This window comes from Ovis canadensis, chromosome 12 (assembly GCF_042477335.2).
Source record: "Ovis canadensis isolate MfBH-ARS-UI-01 breed Bighorn chromosome 12, ARS-UI_OviCan_v2, whole genome shotgun sequence".
Taxonomy (NCBI): Eukaryota; Metazoa; Chordata; class Mammalia; order Artiodactyla; family Bovidae; genus Ovis; species Ovis canadensis.
In genome coordinates this window covers 34033156-34052620 of record NC_091256.1, presented here as the reverse complement: position 1 = coordinate 34052620, position 19465 = coordinate 34033156, and the positions used below count along the sequence as shown (strand labels likewise).

At 38.4% G+C, this 19465-nt stretch overlaps 1 protein-coding gene across 1 annotated transcript in view; it reads left to right on the top strand.

Moving 5' to 3' along the window:
- Positions 1 to 500: 500 nt before the first annotated feature.
- Positions 501 to 19465, top strand: part of EPRS1 (glutamyl-prolyl-tRNA synthetase 1) — a 65159-nt gene continuing 46194 nt past the window's right edge. Inside the window, exons 1-9 of the mRNA XM_069545374.1 lie at positions 501 to 844; positions 4812 to 4896; positions 8079 to 8178; positions 9033 to 9189; positions 10503 to 10642; positions 11881 to 11975; positions 15598 to 15724; positions 16478 to 16670; positions 18115 to 18286. Of these exons, the coding sequence (XP_069401475.1) occupies positions 799 to 844; positions 4812 to 4896; positions 8079 to 8178; positions 9033 to 9189; positions 10503 to 10642; positions 11881 to 11975; positions 15598 to 15724; positions 16478 to 16670; positions 18115 to 18286 (1115 nt within the window). The 5' untranslated portion in view covers positions 501 to 798. The remainder of the gene's footprint in view (positions 845 to 4811; positions 4897 to 8078; positions 8179 to 9032; positions 9190 to 10502; positions 10643 to 11880; positions 11976 to 15597; positions 15725 to 16477; positions 16671 to 18114; positions 18287 to 19465) is intronic.

The following is a 19465-nucleotide window of genomic DNA, read 5'->3' as shown; positions in this document are numbered from 1 at the left end:
AGCGTGACATCACTCCCCTTCTAACCTCCAAGGGGCTACAGGGGAAGGTCTCCCCGATTTTGAGCATGATAAATACGTGGTTTCTAGGCTTTTATCTGATTAGGGCCCAACCTCCTCTCTCAATCATTCTGCTATTGATATCTTGAGAGTGTCTGGGGGTGGGGCACCGAGGGGGCGCAGCTACCTCCTGCTTCAACTATACGAGCCCGTTTGTTTCAATTCTGGCTTCTGGTGACCACCCATCACACTGCAGAAACCATCTCACCATTTACTTTTCTCACTTTGGGATTCCCTGGTGACTCAGATGGTAGAGAGTCTGTCCGCAATGCGGGAGGCCTGAGTTCGATCCCTAGGTCAGGAAGATCCCCTGGAGAAGAAAATGGCAATCCGCTCCAGTATTCTTGCCTGGAAAAGCCCATGGACCGGGGGAGCCTGGCGGTCTACAGTCCACAGGGTAGCAACGAGTCAGACACGACAGAGCGACTTCACTTTCACTTTACGAAGTGTCGTAAAACGTCTTCCGCTTCAGTGTCTCTCCTTGGTCACCGGCTTGGAGCCCGTTGGCCACGTTGGCCCTCCTGACCCTAGGAGACCTCCAGGGCCTACCGCTGGAGGGAGGGGCGCGCGGTGATGACGCACTGCGCTGTGCGGCAAGACGCCGGCCGCGGCGCGGGGGAGGGGCGAGGGTTGCGGCAGCGTCAAGCCGGCGCACACCACGTTGCAGCTTCTTGCTTTGGGCAGTCGGTTGTGTTTCAGGTGGCCGGGCAGGCGCGCTGACAGACCGGCGGACCGGTGCAGATGGCGACGCTCTGTCTGACTGTGAATTCGGGAGACCCTCCGCTAGGTAAGGGGCCGCGGCCGCAGACCTGTGTGGGTTGCATCAGCCGGGGGAGGGAGCGGGGCGGGGAAGGTCGCCGCGCCCGGGCTTGGCGCAGTGGCGGTCCTGGTCTGGGAGGTTAGGCCTGCCTGTCTCCCCGGAAATGTACACGCGGTGGGCTCTGCACCCCTCGCCCTCGGTCCCTGGTGGGTGGATTTGCTCCTGAAGACCTTTCTGGGCGTGGAGGTGGGCGCGGCGTGAGCAAGGCGACATGGGGCTCAGCTTCGGACCTTCTCCCCCAGAAAGATGACTCCTAGCTTACTCTTCTCTCCCTTTTAGCAATAATGTCCCCTGGATACCAAGAGCAGGACGTAGACATTACATTTTTAAAACTTAAAATCCTAGTACTTCGTTCCCTCTCTTTTAGCGCTTTCCTCCAACTCCACTTATCTTTATTTACCTCCCTTGCTTCGTTCTCAGAAAAGCTTGTCAGTTCCATTAACTCAAGTTTTCTTCACGTTTCACTGGGTTCAAAGGAAACGAGGAAGATGATCATAGAAGCATTTAAAATTTTAACCGTGGTTGCGCTTATAGTAATTAAGGTGGCAGGGTAATTGCTGGAACACCCAAGTACACTGCAGCCTGATGGGGTTGCTTTACTACACACCCGATGGATGTAGTAAATGTCAGAGCAAGGGTGGGACTTGCCATCTTCCTGATACATCTTAAATTCGATTTGGAATTGCTTATTTAACGTGGCTAGGGTTACTGTGGGTAGATAGCTTAGACTTTCAGCTATTTTTTTAAATTGCTTTGAGAAATTACACAGAATAATTTGATCAGTTTATTGAGCTTTTATTGTTAATGCATTTCTTAATATAGACACGCAAGTACTTTTCTAATATTTGAAAGGCCCAGATATAGTCGGCCACATCGGGCTGATGCACTTAGTACTGATGTACTAAGTATAGTACATTCTCGTTACAGGGTGTTTTGAGCCTTTTGGAACAAAAAGCACAATTGAATGTTGTTTAAAATTATTTTTTAAATGGTGTTTTAGCATATTGGTTCCAGTAATTATGGGCTAGCCTTACACAAAAATCAATAAACTCTAATAAAAGAAATGGGTTTGATTCTGCAGTTGAAAAGCGCTAGACAGTGTGACCTCATGGTTAAGAGCAAAGACATTTGGTTCCTGGAGATCTGGGTCCATCCTGCCTGCCATTTGCTAGTTGTGGAACCTTGGCAAGTTCCTTGTTTGGCATCTTCACAGCTTCCTTGTTTAAGAAACAAGGAATAATGTCTTCTACTTACTGTTGATGGCCAAAATCAATGAAAACTGTAGGTCAGGTTCCTGACACACTGTAGATTTTTAATAAATAGCTAGTTTTAACTCATGTCACTTAGAAAAGCACCATGAAGATGATAGACCTGTTTCCTTAGTAAATTATGAATTTGAGAACCATATCTTCAGTATTCTGGAAGGAGGGTCTTGAAAATTTTTGTTGTCCTTATGAATTATAGACCAATTATAGGATATATAGTTCTATTTGCTTTTCTTCATCTTTTTTGTTTTTGATTTTATTGTTCCTAGTTGTTTAATTCGAGTACATTTTGTCTTTAATCAGTAACATTAGATGAAACATTTAGAAAAACGTTGCATTGTGAGAATTTCTCTATTTTATATGCATTTACCATCGTTTTTTTTTAATGCTAATATAATTTTAGACTTAAAAAGTACAAGACTAGAACAGGGAACCTTTTTTTCTCTAATGCCTTTGAAGAACATACTGCAGATAATACTGCTTCGACACCCCAGAGTACACCAAAGTGCATCTCTCTCAAGTAAGAAAGCTCTTTATGACCTCACAAGGCCATAAAAATCAGGAAATACTCGATACAATTCTCTCATCTAATGCGCAGATCCATTCAGATTCCTACACTCACTGTTCCTGTGTTACCTCTGTAGTTCAAGGATCAGAATCTAGGGTCATGCTGTGTGCCTGCTTCTCACGTCTGCCCAGTTTCTTTCAACCTGGAATGGTTTTCTAGTCTTGCTTTCATGGGTTTGACCTCCATGGAGATTATACTTACTTGAAGAATGTCAAGGTTGTTTCTCGTGGCTTCTCATGACTAGACTGAGGCTCCGCGTCTTTGGCAGAAGTAGCACAGAAATGATTCGTTGTTCTTCACTGCAACCCATTGATTAGTGCCTGAGTTTTTTCCCATTAATGATGATCTAATCTTGAGTACTTAAGGTGGTTTCTGACAGCTTTCCTCACTATAGAGTTTTCCCTTGTGCAAACAAGCTTTTTGTGGGGAGATGCTCTGGGACCAGGTAAACATTCTACTCCACATCAAACCTTCACCCACTGGTTTCAGCATCCACTAGTGCTTCCTCCCCAACTTGATTATTAGTAAGATGACGCCAGATGGTGATCTTCCATTCTGCTACTTCTTCATGTATTACTTGGAAATTTTTGTGTGTGTGTGAGATCTTTTTCTCATTAAAAAAATATATATAGGAAAATATACTCAATAGGTTATACTCCATATTATTTTTCATTTTCACTTTTTTCACATTATCAATTTCTTTTTTTTTAATAATTTCTTTTTATTATGTAACATTCAGTTCTTTTTCAGTTTCCCCTGGCTGTCTCAAAATTAACTTTGTACAATTGGCTAGCTTTGCATCATTTTCAATTGAGCGTTTTTATTTTCGAAATTAGTTTTGAGTTCTTTTTTTTTTTTTTTTGGTGAATTGCCTAAAGTTCACCAGTTTTAAGTTATAAATTGATTGACAGATATGTATAATGTGTAACCACCACAGTTATGAAGTAAAATATTTCCCTCACTTCAGAAAATATCCTCATAGAACTTCATATACATCGTGTGTGTGCTGGTCGCTCAGTTGTCTCCGACTCTTTGCGACCCTGTGGACAGAGGCCTGCCAGGTGCCTCTGTCCATGGGGTTGGTTCTCCAGGCAAGAATACTGGAGTGGGGTGTAATTCCCTTCTCCAGAGTTCATATACGTTGGGTCATGTCAAATTATTTTGTGCATAGGATAATTTTTTGAGATTCATCTATCTTGTTGCTTGTAATAGATCATTAAAAAATTCTGCTGTGTAGGATTCTTTGCTATGGATACTCTAAAACTTAGATTTTTTACTTTAGTGGTTAAATTGGCCCTGTTTGCCAGTGGGAGCCCCTCCGAGCTGGCCAGTGGGTCCTCTTGGCGTATCTCTTACCATTCTTTGAGTACTTCTTGGTTTCCAGCACAGTGAAATTTTCCAAGTTTGTTTTATACCTTCTCTAGCACAGCCCTGTCCCCAGTGGACCGTGGTATTTAGAAACCAGTATCTGGGTGCTTGTTGTCTGTCTTTGATAAATTAAGGACAAAGGATTAATGAATATTTAGTAAACTTTATGATATGCTGAGAGACAGATGACACTTCTTAAATTTGAGTTCTGGCCTGCATTAGACCTGCATTCAAAGCCTGACAGCTACATATTTACTCAAGGGCTTTAAGCTAGTTGTTTAACCCCTCCACACCTCAGTTTCTTTGTCTATAAAACAGAGGTAAAGGTGCCTACCTCTTAAGGTTACTCCAAAGATTAAAAGTGTTAATGAAGGTAAGGCACATAGCACAGTCCCTGCCATATAGTAACCTCTAATGCTTTCAAGGATAGCTTTTATACAAAGTACTATTCTAATTTATTCTTTTCTCCTGAGGGAGGGAAAGGTTCATTTCCCTGTCCCTAGCTGGACACTGAGCATTTTCAAAAGCGGTTGGATTATGCCAGGGAATGGTTTCTGGTTTGTTACTTCTCTAAGACCAGAAGGCCATACTTTGCATCTGCAGACTACTGGGGAAAAAATTTACTCCTCACAGTACTTAACATTGTTTTGTTGACTCATCCTTATTGCTTTATGATTCAGGTTTTAAATACTGCACTGTTTATAAAGAAGTCTTTTCATCTCATTATTTTTAGGAGCTTTGTTGGCAGTGGAACATGTGAAAGACAACGTCAGCATTTCTGTTGAAGAAGGGAAAGAGAATATTCTTCATGTATCTGAGTAAGTGTATCTTTGCTTTGGGTACTCAGCAGCATTTTTTAAATATTTAGAGTTAAATGTTGCATGCTTGTTTTACTTGCTGACTGGTAGACTATCCCTAAAAAGGAACATACTTTTCTTTCTTATTCAAGAAGAATTATATCCAACCAGCACAGCATTGTAAAGCAATTATTCTCTAATTAAATAAATGTAAAAAAAATTAATATCCAGAGACTTATATTTGTCGGCAAAGTATCTGATCACATGTATAATCTGTCTAAAAGAAACTGGAAATGTACAGAAAGGTATATGTACATGTGTTTTAATTCTTTTGTAATTCTGGTGGAAAATTAGAAGTTTAATAAAATTAATAAGGGGAAATAAATTTGATAAGTCCACAGCATAGAGTATTAGACATCTGTGAAAAAAGACTTACAAAGAATTTCTAATGTGGATATGTTCATAGTCTAATGTTAATAAAAAAGCAAGAAATAAATGTGAAAGTATATATCTCCAAAGAAAAAAACTGAAAAGTATGCAACACCTTTAATAGTATTTCTGAGTTTTAGAGTTGTGGGGTGTTTTTTCCTTTTTACTTCTCTGTGTTTTCAAAATTTTCTATAATGAAGGTATACTGTATATTCTTTTTTTTTATATTGTATATTCTTGATTAAGATGGATTATTTGCATCTCAGGTATGTGGAAGATGGCATGCCCTTGGATTTACCTCTTTCTTTTGGAACTCACTGAAAATAATTGAAACGGAAGGGAAATAATTCTCTTGTTTAGGAAAACTGAGACATAGACACAACCAGGTTTCAGATTCTTTTAAGGAATCTTTGCCAGATCGTGGCACTTGAACCAGGTTGAAAGCAGGCTTCAAGGGTATTCTCAAGCACGGTACAGATATGGAAATGGTTTAAATGGTCTGTAATGAACTGACAGAAAGACTTGTATTGGAGAAAAGGCAGCATACAGAAAACATCCACTCAAACACACCCTCCTTCTCCCCCTGACCTCCTTCCTCCCATTGTAGTTGCATCAGAACGTTGATTAGATCACTTCGTAGTGTTTATACTGGGAGGATCCTGTAAGTTGGAGCCACTGCTGAGCTACATACCATGATTGCTTCTCGTGTACAATTTTTACTTTTCCGTGGAATGGTTGTTTGCCTTGTTCTCTTCTGAAACCTTTCTGATCCCTATGTTTTCTGTGGGACTTGAGGAAGCTTGTGGGCATCTTCTCTTAGGATCCAGTATTCAGAAATTTCATGATAATATGCTTTAGTGTGAGTCCATTTTTCATCTGTTCTACTGGGTGCTTGCCTGCTCCCTCTAATATGGAAACTTAGAAATCCTCTTTTGGGGATTAGAAAATTTTTTCTTTGATAACTTTCTATTTTCTGTTCTTTATGTGTATGTTTGGATTAGTCTTACTTTCTTCAAGGATCACCTTCATTTTCCATTTTTTTCCCCCCATTTTTTTTCACTTTCTGGAGAGGTCTTCAACTTTATTATCTCATTTTTCTATTGAGTTTTCCTTTTTACTGTTGTATTTTTCGTATCTGAGAGTTCTGTTACTTACTATCTAGGTAAAGCATCCTGTTCTTATTTTATGATTACAAACATAATCATGTTTTTTCATTGCTCAGAGGAAATTTATGTATTCACTTTTAAACTTTTCTTTTCCTTGATTTGTTCACTTTACATGTGTGTGTTTATTTTGATCACTATCTTTTGAGTTACAGGCTTTCTTTAAATGTTTGGTAACTCTTGATGGTTTTCTAAGATTTTGACTGGGAGTTTTAGACTCCAAAGTTCTGAACTCCAAGGTGGACTTGTCATTTGTGAGCTTCACTCTGGGTAATCTGACTGAACAACTTTTCATTTGAAGGAACTTTTGGTGTTAGTATCCTTGGTTCTTTTCCTCCTGGGTAGATCAGATTGTGCAGAGAAGACTTCCAGTGTCCTGTTTGGAAGGTGAGGATGGGCTGGGGCCAGCATATTTTGGAAGCTGAGGGTGGGAAGAAGGCTGAGAATCTCAGCATCCAGTGTACGTTTATTCTCTTGTTATCTCTGTCACCCAGCTTGCCACCATGCCACATTACCCCCAGATTGAGAGACCGTCTCTTTTCGTCTTTAGAGAATAAAGCTCCAGTTTTTGCCAGGACTGGGTAAGAGGAGTAGCCAAGCTGTAAAGAATAGGGGTTAGAGGTATCTGTATTTCTGGGTAAGTTTTAAGTAGACTTTTAACCAAGCCTCCTTTAGTCCCTGGTTTTATTGATTTGTAAGTCTTTTGAGGATCCTGAAGTTTAGATTGGATTGGTTTTCAGCTTTGTCCATTGTCCAGTTAAGATTCAGTTTTTTCAGGCCTGGTAACTCCATCTGCTTTCTAGCTTCTGAAAATTTATTGCTGTTGTCTCTTCTACCTCATCTCTTTTTCCTGATGAGTTTGTGTCTGTGTCTTTTTAAACGTTTTACGCGACAGTTTTGGTGAGGTTTGATCAACTAGCTTCTTTATGACAGCATATCCTTGGCTTCATTGCCTTTATTTATTTTAAATCACTTTATTCTTGATATCCCAATTGTATTTTTATATTTTCACCACTGAATAGACATGTAGAAACTAATAGTGAGAAGGATCAAACATCATATAGAGGACTTCCCTGGTGGTGCAATGGACAAGAATCTGCCTGCAGACACAGGAGACTGGGGTTCAGTCTCTGGTCTGGGAAGATTCCACATGCTGAGGAGCAGCTAAGCCCGTGCGCCACAAGTACTGAGCCTGAATGTGACAACTGCTGAAGCCTGCATGCCTGGAACCTGTGCTCTACAAGAGAAGCCACCTCATTGAGAAGACTGCACCACAACGAAGAGGAGTCCCTGCTCACCGCAGCTAGAGAAAGTCCACTCACAGCAACAAAGACCCAGTGTAACCAAAAGTAGAATAAATGATTAATGAAAAAAAACCAACAAAACACCATATAGATAGTGAATTCACTGAAGTGAATTATTTTATTTAGCTGAACATCTCAAAACAAATTAGTGTTTGATAGATTTTAGAACCAACTAAATCTATTTTTTTCATTATAGTAGAAAATACTTGCTATATATAAGATTTCTGTTTTTACATTTTTCACATGTCTCATGACTTACTGATTTGTTAGAGCCACAGTGATATTTTATCTCATGCTTATATTCCAGAAATGTGGTGTTCACGGACATAAACTCCATACTTCGCTACTTGGCTAGAATTGCAACTACAGCAGGGCTCTATGGCTCTAACTTGTTGGAACATACTGAGGTAAGGAAGGAACATTTCCTTGGGTGTGTTTTGGTTTGGTTTGGTTTGGTTTAGGCTTCCGATTTTTTGGACTATTACTCTGTTTAAGGGTATTGGATAGTAACAGAGTATTAATCATAGACCAAGTTAGGACTTCTCATCTGACTTTATTTTCAGAAAGAAAGTCTTTGCTCCTAAGTTTCTACTTTCACACCCGTACTAGCTGTCCTTTTGGGTCACTTAGTTCTGTCTTCCTCTTCCTGGAGTCCTAGAATTTCATAGCTGGATGTGACTGCATAGGTTATCTTATATAGCTTTCTTACTTTACAAATGGGGGAGCAGGCCTTGAAAAGTTACATGGGCCCAGGGTCATACACATTTTCCTTTTTAAGTATACAGCTTATTTAGTTAACTATAGCAATAGCAGATTATCTTTCAGTATGGCACATGAGATGCCTTTTTTTTTTTTCCTGTTTGCATTCAGCTCTAACTTTCGTAAATCTTATAAAATTCAAAATACAAAGAATAGTTAGTTTCCAAGTATTTACTTTAAAATTCTGCAAGTGGATAAGTATGTTTGGCTGGGTACCATTTGTTGAGTTTGGTCAGGCTTGTTATTCCTTCCTGCTTCCAGTTCTCATTTTCCTTTTTCTTCCCTGAAGTGCCTCTTCACACTCCTCGGGGGAAAAAGAGAAAACATAGGAAGATAGCACAATATGTGTTTAAGTGCCAGTTTAGATGCCTGCAGACAATCACAGTCAAATCCACGTAATGGTAAATTCTTTGATTGAGATAAGATAGGCACGTTTCTCACTGAAGTTGTTTGTTTGCTTATTTGTTTAAGTCTAAACCCTGGGATGCATTTCTTTTCACAGATTGATCACTGGTTGGAGTTCAGTGCCACAAAATTGTCTTCTTGTGATTTGTTTACTTCTGCAGTCAACGAGCTCAATCATTGTCTGTCTCTGAGAACATACTTAGTTGGAAACTCCTTGAGCTTAGCAGATTTATGTGTTTGGGCCACCCTAAAAGGTATCAGTAATTCTTGAAGAATTTCTGTTTAAATTATTTAATATTTTGCTGGGTCAGGAGTACACATATTTCTGTGTATGTGAACATCTATCTGTCTACCTGGTGGTAGTCACTTAGGATTTTCTGATGAAGGAGTGACCTCCCTGGCTACTTTCTTCCTAGCCAGTTGCAAGAATTCCCCATCCCCTGCTGTCTGTGGAGGTTGGCACTATCTTGCTGCCTGCAGCCCCTCTCTTGCCTTTGGAACTGTCCTTGTTCCTCATCGTTTATGTCAGCATCTCTCCTGCCTCAGCCATTGCTTGACTCCAGTTGCTTTGCCTCTGATTGCTCAGTATGTGGGTGAGGGGAGTGAGCTGGAATTGTCTCTCTGAGAGATCACTTTTTCCATCCTCTATGAGTAGTTTTCAACAGATCAGAATATGGGATTGATTGAGAGAAAGAGGGCTTGAATTTTCCCGGTTTATTTAAAAGAAAAAAAGAAAAACTGCAGATGCAGCAAATATGCTAGAATGTTTTATCATTCTTTAAAGAGTCAGACACGACTGAGCGACTTCACTTTTACTTTTCAAATTTGGGTTATATGAGGATTTTTTTTGTTTAATATTCTCGTTTTTTTTTGACTGTGCCCTGTGACTTGTGGGATCTCAGTTCCCAAACCAGGGATATTGAACCTGTGCTCTTGGCAGTGAATGTGCAGACTGCTGGGTAACTCCCTCTCTGTACTTTTTTGGTGGCTTAAACTTTTCTCTAAATTAAACTGTTATAATAACAAGCAACTTAAAATGAAGGACTTTTCTAGTTACAACTTTTCATCTATAGGTTTATGACATTTTTATCTACTTTGATTTTTGAATTAATATTCATAAACGGAAGGTAGTATCTTATGGAGGCAGCTTTGTGATGCTAAAGAGTTGCATAAACTCCTTCAGTACCATTTTTGATACTACATCTGAAGAAAAGAGCTACTTCTTGATGTTGATTTTTTTTTTTTTCCTGTAGTTGATACACTCCAAGCTTTTCTTAATTATGGAATGTAACATTGGCCTAGTGTGTGTGTGTGTGGCAGTGGTGAAGGCAGGATTTAGGATTCACCTTAGTGAATTAAAATGAAAAAAAAATTTTTAATTAATTTTTGTGAATTCTTAAAATATGCCAAGTATTAGAAATCATTGCCATGTATACCCAGATTTTTAAAATTTCATTATAGAAGCATAGCTTTAAACCATCTCATTTACTTAAATTAACCATGACTAGAACTTTGCTTTTGATTTTTCTGATATATTGAGTGCTTTTAAACTTACGTTTGCTAATAGGAAATGCTGCGTGGCAGGAACAGTTGGGACAGAACAAAGCTCCAGTTCATGTAAAACGGTGGTTTGGCTTTCTTGAAGCCCAGCAGGCCTTCCAGTCAGTAGGTACCAAGTGGAATGTTTCAGCAACCAAAGCAAAAGTGGTAAGCCTTAAAAAACATTTTTTTAATGCTGACATCTTATCTGCCTGAGATCCTAAATCTGAGAAGAAAATTATGTTCATAGTTTCCCCACCCCCATCAATTAAAAAGGATCTTCTTGGAAGAATCTGCTGTTGAATCTTGCGTTGTTTTCACCTGTTTGACTATATTAAGCTTTAATTTCATAATTATATTTCTAGAAGATTGTGATCATCCAGTGTGTGTTCCTTTGGAAATCCAAAGTCCATGTTACTAAAATCTCACTATTTTATAGCTCTACCATCTTTTCTTCCTCCTATATCTTCTGTTCTCTGATTTTTGAACCATTGTGACCATTGAGTCCTGAGCTTCTGTAGAGCCTTTTTGTTTATTCTGTAGGAAGATGTAACATAGAGAACAGTAGAAAAAGGTCCTCTTCTTCAGCTACAGTTGCTCCGGTTTGATCTATTTTACATACTACGCGTGTGTAGTCAAGTTAATTTTTCAAGGTTTTCTGATGCTGTAAAATTTGAAAACTACTGCTTGCTTGTATAAAGACACTAGAGTCATCTCAGTTGTTCTGCTAAAAATCCTCATTCTGCTTTCACCACTGTCCACCTCTAATTAGTCAACAAGCTCTGTTATTACTTCTCCTATCTAGAGATTGATTTTTCTGTCTCCAGCTGTCGATTTTTATTGACACCTCATTACCCTCTGCATGTTTTAAGACCGTAGGCTCATCACTGAACTTTTTTCTTTAGTCCCTTTTATTCTGGTTGAGCCTTTGCACTGTCCCAGGTATCGTTTTAGAAAATACAGATAAGTAGTTCTGTACCTCTGACGATTCCCCATTGTCTGAAACATAAAAGTCAGCATTATAAGGACCTTCAGGTTTGGACTTAGTCGACTCTCTAGTGTCTTGCCTGCCCACCCGACATGCGTTCCTAGCTCTCCCTCCCTTTGAGTCTTACCTGTTCTGTTACTCCTTCCCTTAGAATGACTTCCCTTGTACACTCTCCATCTGATACACTTCCACTTATTTTTTGAGGTCCACCTTGGTTCGTGCCTCCTTTTAAGCATTTTCCTGATGACTTTAAATGCTGTTGGTTGACTTCAGCTGATTTTGAGTCTTCAAGTGCGGGGACAATAATCTAGTCAATTTTTCCTCATAACCATACTTGGTGCATAGTGGGTACTGATATTCAGTGAATTTATTCTTAAACATTTAACCATGTAACTGTTTTTGTTGTTTTGCTTTTCAGGTTCCTGAGAAAAAGCAAGATGTTGGGAAATTTGTTGAGCTTCCAGGTGCTGAGATAGGGAAGGTTACAGTCAGATTTCCTCCAGAGGCTAGTGGGTAAGCAAATATAACTTACAATTGGATTCATTTAGTAGAAAAGCTTTAAGACAATTACCAAATATTTTATAAATCAATAGGTTAATATATAGAAGAAAACTGGTAGGATTTTTAATTTCGGGAGTTAAAATTCTAAATATGTTAATGGTTGTTAAATTATTGATACTTAATTTCTAAAAATTTGTAGTTTTAGCTTATTAAATCAGTAGGAGAGATAGCATTTTAATTTCATTCCAGGCAGAATTTTAATTGTAAGTAGAAAAATATCCATTAATAGGGAAGTTTTATTTACATTTTGAGATTTTGGGGGATGTCCTTTAATAAGGGTTTGTATTTGTACTCTCAGCATTCCTTTCAGTTATCAGAAGTTATGGTAAATTTAAGTTATTTTTTTCCCAAATAAAGCAGGTGGAATCCTGAAAAGCCAGTCTTACTCATTTCTTTCTACTATTAGTAGGCAAAACCCTTTTCACTCTTGGCAGTCATGGAAAATAATAATATATGACTAGCTGGTTAGGGCAAAGGCTGTTCTGGCTGGAGCCACTGGTGTGGGTCTGCCTGGGTCCTTGCCCAGCACCCCCTAAGGCTGAAGGATGTCTGCCTTTGCACGTGTGTCAGCCTCTGTGAACCATCCTGGACAAGCTTTGTGAAAGAACATGGCCAGTGATGCTAATATAATAAAAGGCCTTTTATTAAAGCACTTGGGAATCTCCAATGGCTCAGCTGGTGAAGAATCTGCCTGCAGTGCAGGAGAAACAGGAAACTCGGGTTCGATTCCTGGATCAGGAAGATCCCCTGGAGAAGGAAATGACGACCCACTCCAGTATTCTTGCCTGGAAAACCCTATGGACAGAGGAGCCTGGTAGGCTACAGTCCAAAGGGTTGCAAACAGTCAGACACAACCGAGTGACTAAGCACACACACACAGTCAAAGCAGTTAGCCTCAGAAACTTAGCCACTGAGAAAATATTGTGCCATGTTTTATAAATCAGATGGGTTCCCCCCCCCCCCACATTTTGTTTAATTTGAGATTTTGCATTCTATAACCTAGTTCTTACCCATCTGTGCCAAATGCAGTATGTAGACAAAAGGAAGTGGCAGATAACGAAACGGTTCTATTTTAGCTGTTCTTACTGTAGTTCTTCCCAAACTATTTCATACGTGTCATTAATAGCAAAACCAGTTTTACAATTCCACAGTTTCCCTTTGCTGATTTAGGTGGTGAATAAAGGATAAGTCAGAAGGAAATGAAAGGCAGATAATGGTTCTGGAACAGACTGGATCATTAAATGACTGACCGGTGGAGTCAGTCATAAATAGTCCTTATTTTACATTGTTTAATTCCCTCAAACGTCCTGGGTCCCTACCATCCAATATCCTGCCCTTGTGTTCTTGGTGTGAGGGGTCATGGTTGTCTATTGGGTGGTGACTTGAGTGGTGTGATAAAAGTTAGTTTTTTAGCCGTAGTTATGCTATTTGAACATTTGTACCTTTTGAGTTTTTTAATATTTTCTGTCACTTCTTGGAGTCATGAGCTCTGCATTTTATTATTTACTATATAAAATACATTTATTCTGAATTACATCAGCTGAATACAGTTTGGGGGTTTGGAATATAAGTCAGTGTTCAGGTTTAGAAACATTCAAAATCTTGATTATATCCCTTTACACTGCAAAACAAATTGTCTTTAATTAGTTTTTTCATCTTTGTTTTTTCCTGTGTCATTCATGAAAGGCCAGAAGGCTTGAATTTTGCCTTTTATTTGTATTCCTATCTAACACACAGATAGATAGCACCTGTTATGTGCAGATACCTAGCAAACACTTTACATGTAGTAACTTATTTAATCGTGTCAGCCCTGTGAGGAAGGCACTGTTGTTATCTCCAGTTTTACAAACGGTGTAAGAAACTGATTCATACAGCATTTTAGCAGCTTGCTAAATCCAAACCTACGCTGTCTGACTCTAGAGTCCATATGACTAAAATTATATGCCTGTGTGGGAAAAGCCCAATATAGCATCAGTACTCACTAAATGCAGCATGGAGCTTATTTTCTTTACCTCTCAGGTTGTCTGTTGAGCGAGATAGTGGTCTTATGAATATTTCATAGTCCTGTTTGCTTTTTTGCAGGTTAGAATTGCACACATTTCAGATTCAGAAATACTATCCTTAAGTAAATAGTTTGATTTCATTACTTCTCTTAAGATTGTATGTAAAGCACATTAACTGTCAGTTAGTAGTTACTGATTATTAGTCTTTTTCTTTCTCTTCATAACATGTTATGGGGTGTAACACTTTCAGTGAAAACTGCACAAAGTATTTCTGTTTCATTTTCAGAACTCACATTCCTTTGTTTTGTTTTTAATAAACTTTAAGTTTGGAAATAGTTTTAGATTTATAGAAATATTATAGAAATAGTTTAAAAAAAGTTCCCTTGTACCTGTACTCAATTTTCTCTAATGTTAACATTTTTCATTACCTTCGTCAAAATTAATGAACCAATTTTGATATATTGTTAACGTAAACTCCATACTTTGTTGTATTTCATTAGTTTTTCCCTAATGTCCTTTTTCTCTTCTAGGGTCTTATCTGGGCTGCCACTTTGGTGGTTTATTTTATGCAGAGAGTTTTGAATGCTTTGCATTGTCCTTGTCTGTGTTAACCTGTGCATATAAACCCTTTAACATTGAATCATTGATCTAGAATGCTGCATGAGTATCTTCAAAAATGATTGATTTTACAAATGATATAAAGGCATACAAGTGGTTGTGCTTTTCCCTCCTCTCTTGACATCAGCTGAGATCAGAGGTGTGCATGAAATTAGGTGACTTGGAATGGTGCAGTTGTGGCTGCTGTTACTGATGAAAAGTCTATTTCCAACAGTAGTGGTGTAGAATGTTGCTATTGCCCACTTCACTGAAGAGGAGGATGTTGATATGTGATATTATTAGCCATGCCTCTTATTTATTTTATTCTATGTAATGGTCAACTGCCCATAGAATAGAAAGTGTTTTCATAGATTGTGATCTGTGGAATGTTGGTACTGGATGAAACCTTTAAGATCATTTAGTTAAAGTCTTTTTGTTTTGGGTTCTGAGAAAACAGAAGCCTAGAAAAGTAAAATGGCTTTCCTGAGGCTTCCTAATTTTCATGTGCTCTTCTATTTAATTATCAGAGCAACGGTGGCATCCTCAGGGGCCTCTGTCTTCTGTGTGGAGAGCGGGTGTCCAGTTTTCGATCGCATCAGGTCTTATTAAAGAGACATACTGCCGGGTGGCATAAGCAGTTTTCCCGTAACTAAATTACCTTTCGTTCCTCAGTAAAGAAGGAACATGGAGATTAGCCTTAAGGTTTGATGTTTGCAAATAACTTGCTCCTTTGTGATTTTTTTTTTACATACGAAGTTGTGTCTTACAGTAATTTACTAAATGTTGTAGTTTTTTTTTTTTTTCCTTCCTCAGGGTCAGATTTTCTATTACAGTATTTCTTGTTAGCTACTAACATAAGACTGGAATACCAACTAGAAGGGTTTTTGTTTAGTTCTCCTCTCCTCGAAAAGGTGAAGTTTAGGAATGTCGTTGAAGCCTGTTACTAAGTCTCCCTGTAACTGTTTCTGCTGCAGTTACTTGCACATCGGGCACGCAAAAGCTGCTCTCCTGAACCAGCACTACCAGGTCAACTTTAAAGGGAAACTGATCATGAGATTCGATGACACAAATCCCGAAAAAGAAAAGGAAGATTTTGAGAAGGTAATTAAACGTGTACTAATGACCCTTTGTCGGTAAAGTTAATTAAAATTAGAGGGTGACCTGATACCTTCATGGTGTGAAAATAAATCTTGTTCTCATAACTTCTTTTGCTCTTCTGTAAAAATATATATTTGTCTGAGACTTAAACCAAGAGTTACTCAGTTCCCATATGAAAAAACTTCAATTTATCTTTTTTCTCTTCAACTGTTACAAAGTTTATTTAAGTGCTACATTTTCTTACAAGTATCAGTTTCTTAAATGAATTGGTTCCTAGAGTCAGATTTCCTTTTTGTTATATAATTTTATAAACAAGCAAACACTAAGTAGGTATTGGAAAATGTGATGGTTTCCTAGCCTCTTATATCGTCTATTTAGAAGCACTGTATTTCTATTTATTTATTTTATTTATTTATTTTTTGTTGTTGTTGTATTTCTATTTAAAGAGAGGACGAATAATTGTCAGCACAGCCAATAATAATCAGCTTTTTCAGAATAAATGGAAAGCACCATGAGATCAGCTTTCTCAGCTGAAAACTTGGAGGCTAGTATAACAAATTTCTCTCTCCCTCTCTCTCTCTCTTTTTTTTTTTCCTTTTTCTTTTCTGGTCTAATATACAACTTCCACAACCATTTTCAGGCTGTGTAAGACTGATGGTGTATTATTACATTTGTCCAAATGCAGTATCAAGGATTGAAAATACACAAGAAAATAACAAAAGATAAACTGGGGATTATTTTGGATTCTTACTGCAGGTTATTTTGGAGGATGTTGCAATGTTGCATATCAAACCAGATCAATTTACTTACACCTCGGATCATTTTGAAACTATAATGAAATATGCAGAAAAGCTAATTCAGGAGGGGAAGGCTTATGTCGACGATACTCCTGCCGAGCAGATGAAAGCGGAGCGTGAGCAGAGGATAGAATCCAAACATAGAAAAAACTGTAAGGCGCATTTAGTGTTCTATATTTTAATTGATATTCTTCTTGTATTCCGCTTCAGTAGAAAATTTCTTTTTCTAATGAAAGATGTTGGTTTGAAACACATTTGGGAATATGTTTCATACATTAATTCATCTCTTAGAAATCTTTTCCCTTTCTCTGCCATCTTTACATTGTTACTTACTGGCATCACAAGTGCATGTGAAGTGTGTATGGTCTCAGCGTCTCACTTGCTACCTGTAGTCTTTTTTTTTTTTGTAGTCTTTTGCATTGCTGTTCAGTTCTTGTGAATGATTTCTTCTGCAACTTTCTGTGATTCTCTCAATTTAAATATTTAGCCTTTCTAATTAGAATGTTTGATGGTAATGTTAGCCATACCCAAATCTTCCTGTCAGCCTGTACATGTGAAGATGCTATGTAAGCCTCATGCTACCCTGTGTCTGAAATACCACTTGACAAAAAAAGTATGTCTTGGTTATTACTTATCCCTGAGCTTCTGAGTCTGGTTATTTTTATTCTGTAATTATGTTGCAGAACATCTTGAGTGTCACATTTAGGAAATACAGTAGTAAATTCAAATTGTTACAGAAGTCTTGTCTTTCTTTCCCACCTCCCCGTTTTACAGTTTCTTTACATTTTCAAAAATGATTAGCAATTGGACTTTAGACCTCACTTGATTCTTTGAGAGTTGGTAATGTGTCCCTTGTATCTTCAGTAGTTTCCACCGAAGAATCGTTTAACAGTTCTTTCTTACTCATACGAGGCATATGAGTCCTAATATAGATAAGACTGTGTAGTCAGTAGGGATATAGAGATCTTCTCCCCCTGGGATAAACTTCTGTTACTCTGTTTTCTGTCATCTCTCTTTTTTTTTTCCTGAATCTTCAAGAGTAGCCTGTTTTCCAGTGGAATGGCCAAAGGTGCTTTTGGGGAGCCCGCTAGCTCAGGCTCTGGGCCCAGATTGTGTTCTTTAGATGGACATGGGCTGCAGCACCAACCCCTGGGCTGGGTCAGACCAGTGTGTCCTCTGGGCAAGAGGTGGCAAAGGAATAGAACGCTTCTGCTTCAGACACGCAGTGTTCAATCTGAGGAGGCCTGGCCAGTTGTGTCAGGATGGGAACATGGAAAAACTGGATAAGAGAAACCTTCAGGCCTCAGACATCCAGTCTTACCCCTCACCACTACTATATTAGTGGAATATATTGACTTCTAAAATAGAGCGTATTCAAATGTTTTGTGGGACTTCTTTATTAAAAAAAAACAAACACATTTTCACTTGGTATCAGATACTGGAACTATTAAGTACTTTTAAACTAGTGGAGTGTGCTTATAATATAAAGTCAGAATGTGAAAATTTTGTATCAAATTAGAAGACTTAAAATAATTTGTTTTCAACCAGATTAGCAGTGCTGATTAGGTAAACTGTAGTATAACTCTCATTTTATAGCTGTGGAGAAGAATCTGCAAATGTGGGAAGAAATGAAAAAAGGAAGCCAGTTTGGTCAGTCCTGTTGTTTGCGAGCAAAAATTGACATGAGTAGTAACAATGGCTGCATGAGGGACCCGACACTTTATCGCTGCAAGATTCAACCCCACCCAAGAACTGGGAATAAATACAAGTAGGTGTATTGCTTTCGTTATGCTCAGTAGCTTCCTGTGCTTTTGCTTTGAGGTTCTCTGTAAACTCGGGGTAGGGAGTTACTGCAGAGTAGTCAAGAGAGCTGGATTTTTGTTCTTCCATGGATTAAGTGGCCAGTAAGGCAGGCAGCCTAGCCTCCTGGGCTGTCATTCACTTGTCGATTAAGATTATACTCGGTTATTTTAGGATGGTTTCCATCTATAAAGTTTCCTGAGTTTGCCGAAAGTTGCTTTTTATGTACTGATTAGGTATACCATGGTGTGTATTTTTAGATGAAGATACTTCTTTTCCTGTTATAAACTTTGATTCTGCTAGGTGTAAGTTGATTCGTAAATGTGATAGAATTGAAAATTTAAAGAAATGTGAACATTACCAAAAAATATGTGTTTTTTCTACTTTCGGTTGATTTTCTGTGTGGGTTTTCAGGTTAACAGATTTTTTTTTTCCTTTAAATGCCCCTCACCCTGCCATTAATTTATATAATAAGCACAGAATGTATTTTCTTATACTTTGAAGAAGCCTGCTGCTGCTGCTAAGTCGCTTCAGTCGTGTCCGACTCTGTGCGACCCCATCCCTGGGATTCTCCAGGCAAGAACACTGGAGTGGGTTGCCATTTCCTTCTCCAGTGCATGAAAGTGAAAAGTGAAAGTGAAGTCATTCAGTCGTGCCCGACTGTTAACGACCCCATGGACTGCAGCCTACCAGGCTCCTCCATCCATGGGATTTTCCAGGCAGAAGTACCCGAGTGGGGTGCCATTGCCTTCTCCTGCCTATTGCTTACAAATACTGAATTGTAACTCTTGAAGAGATGGGTGACTGTAAATGATTACCTGGTTTCCTAATGTGATTTTCTTTAAACTTGGGGGTGCAAATGTGTACGTAGACAAACACTTCATGTATATATGGGTGTGTGTGTGTTTATATGTCCATTTTTAACAGGGTATTTACTCCTTGTTTTGCTAAACAAATACTCTGAGTACATTTGGAAAAGTATATTTGGATGTACATTTTTAGTGTCAAATAATCTGAAGCCATAGTGTAGTAGCATCTTAATTAAATTGTATCTTAAAAATTAGAAGGTATAATGCAGTGATATACCTTAAAAAATTCAAATGAAAATGCGTGTGTTGTATACATTTTTTAAGACAGAAATTGTTTT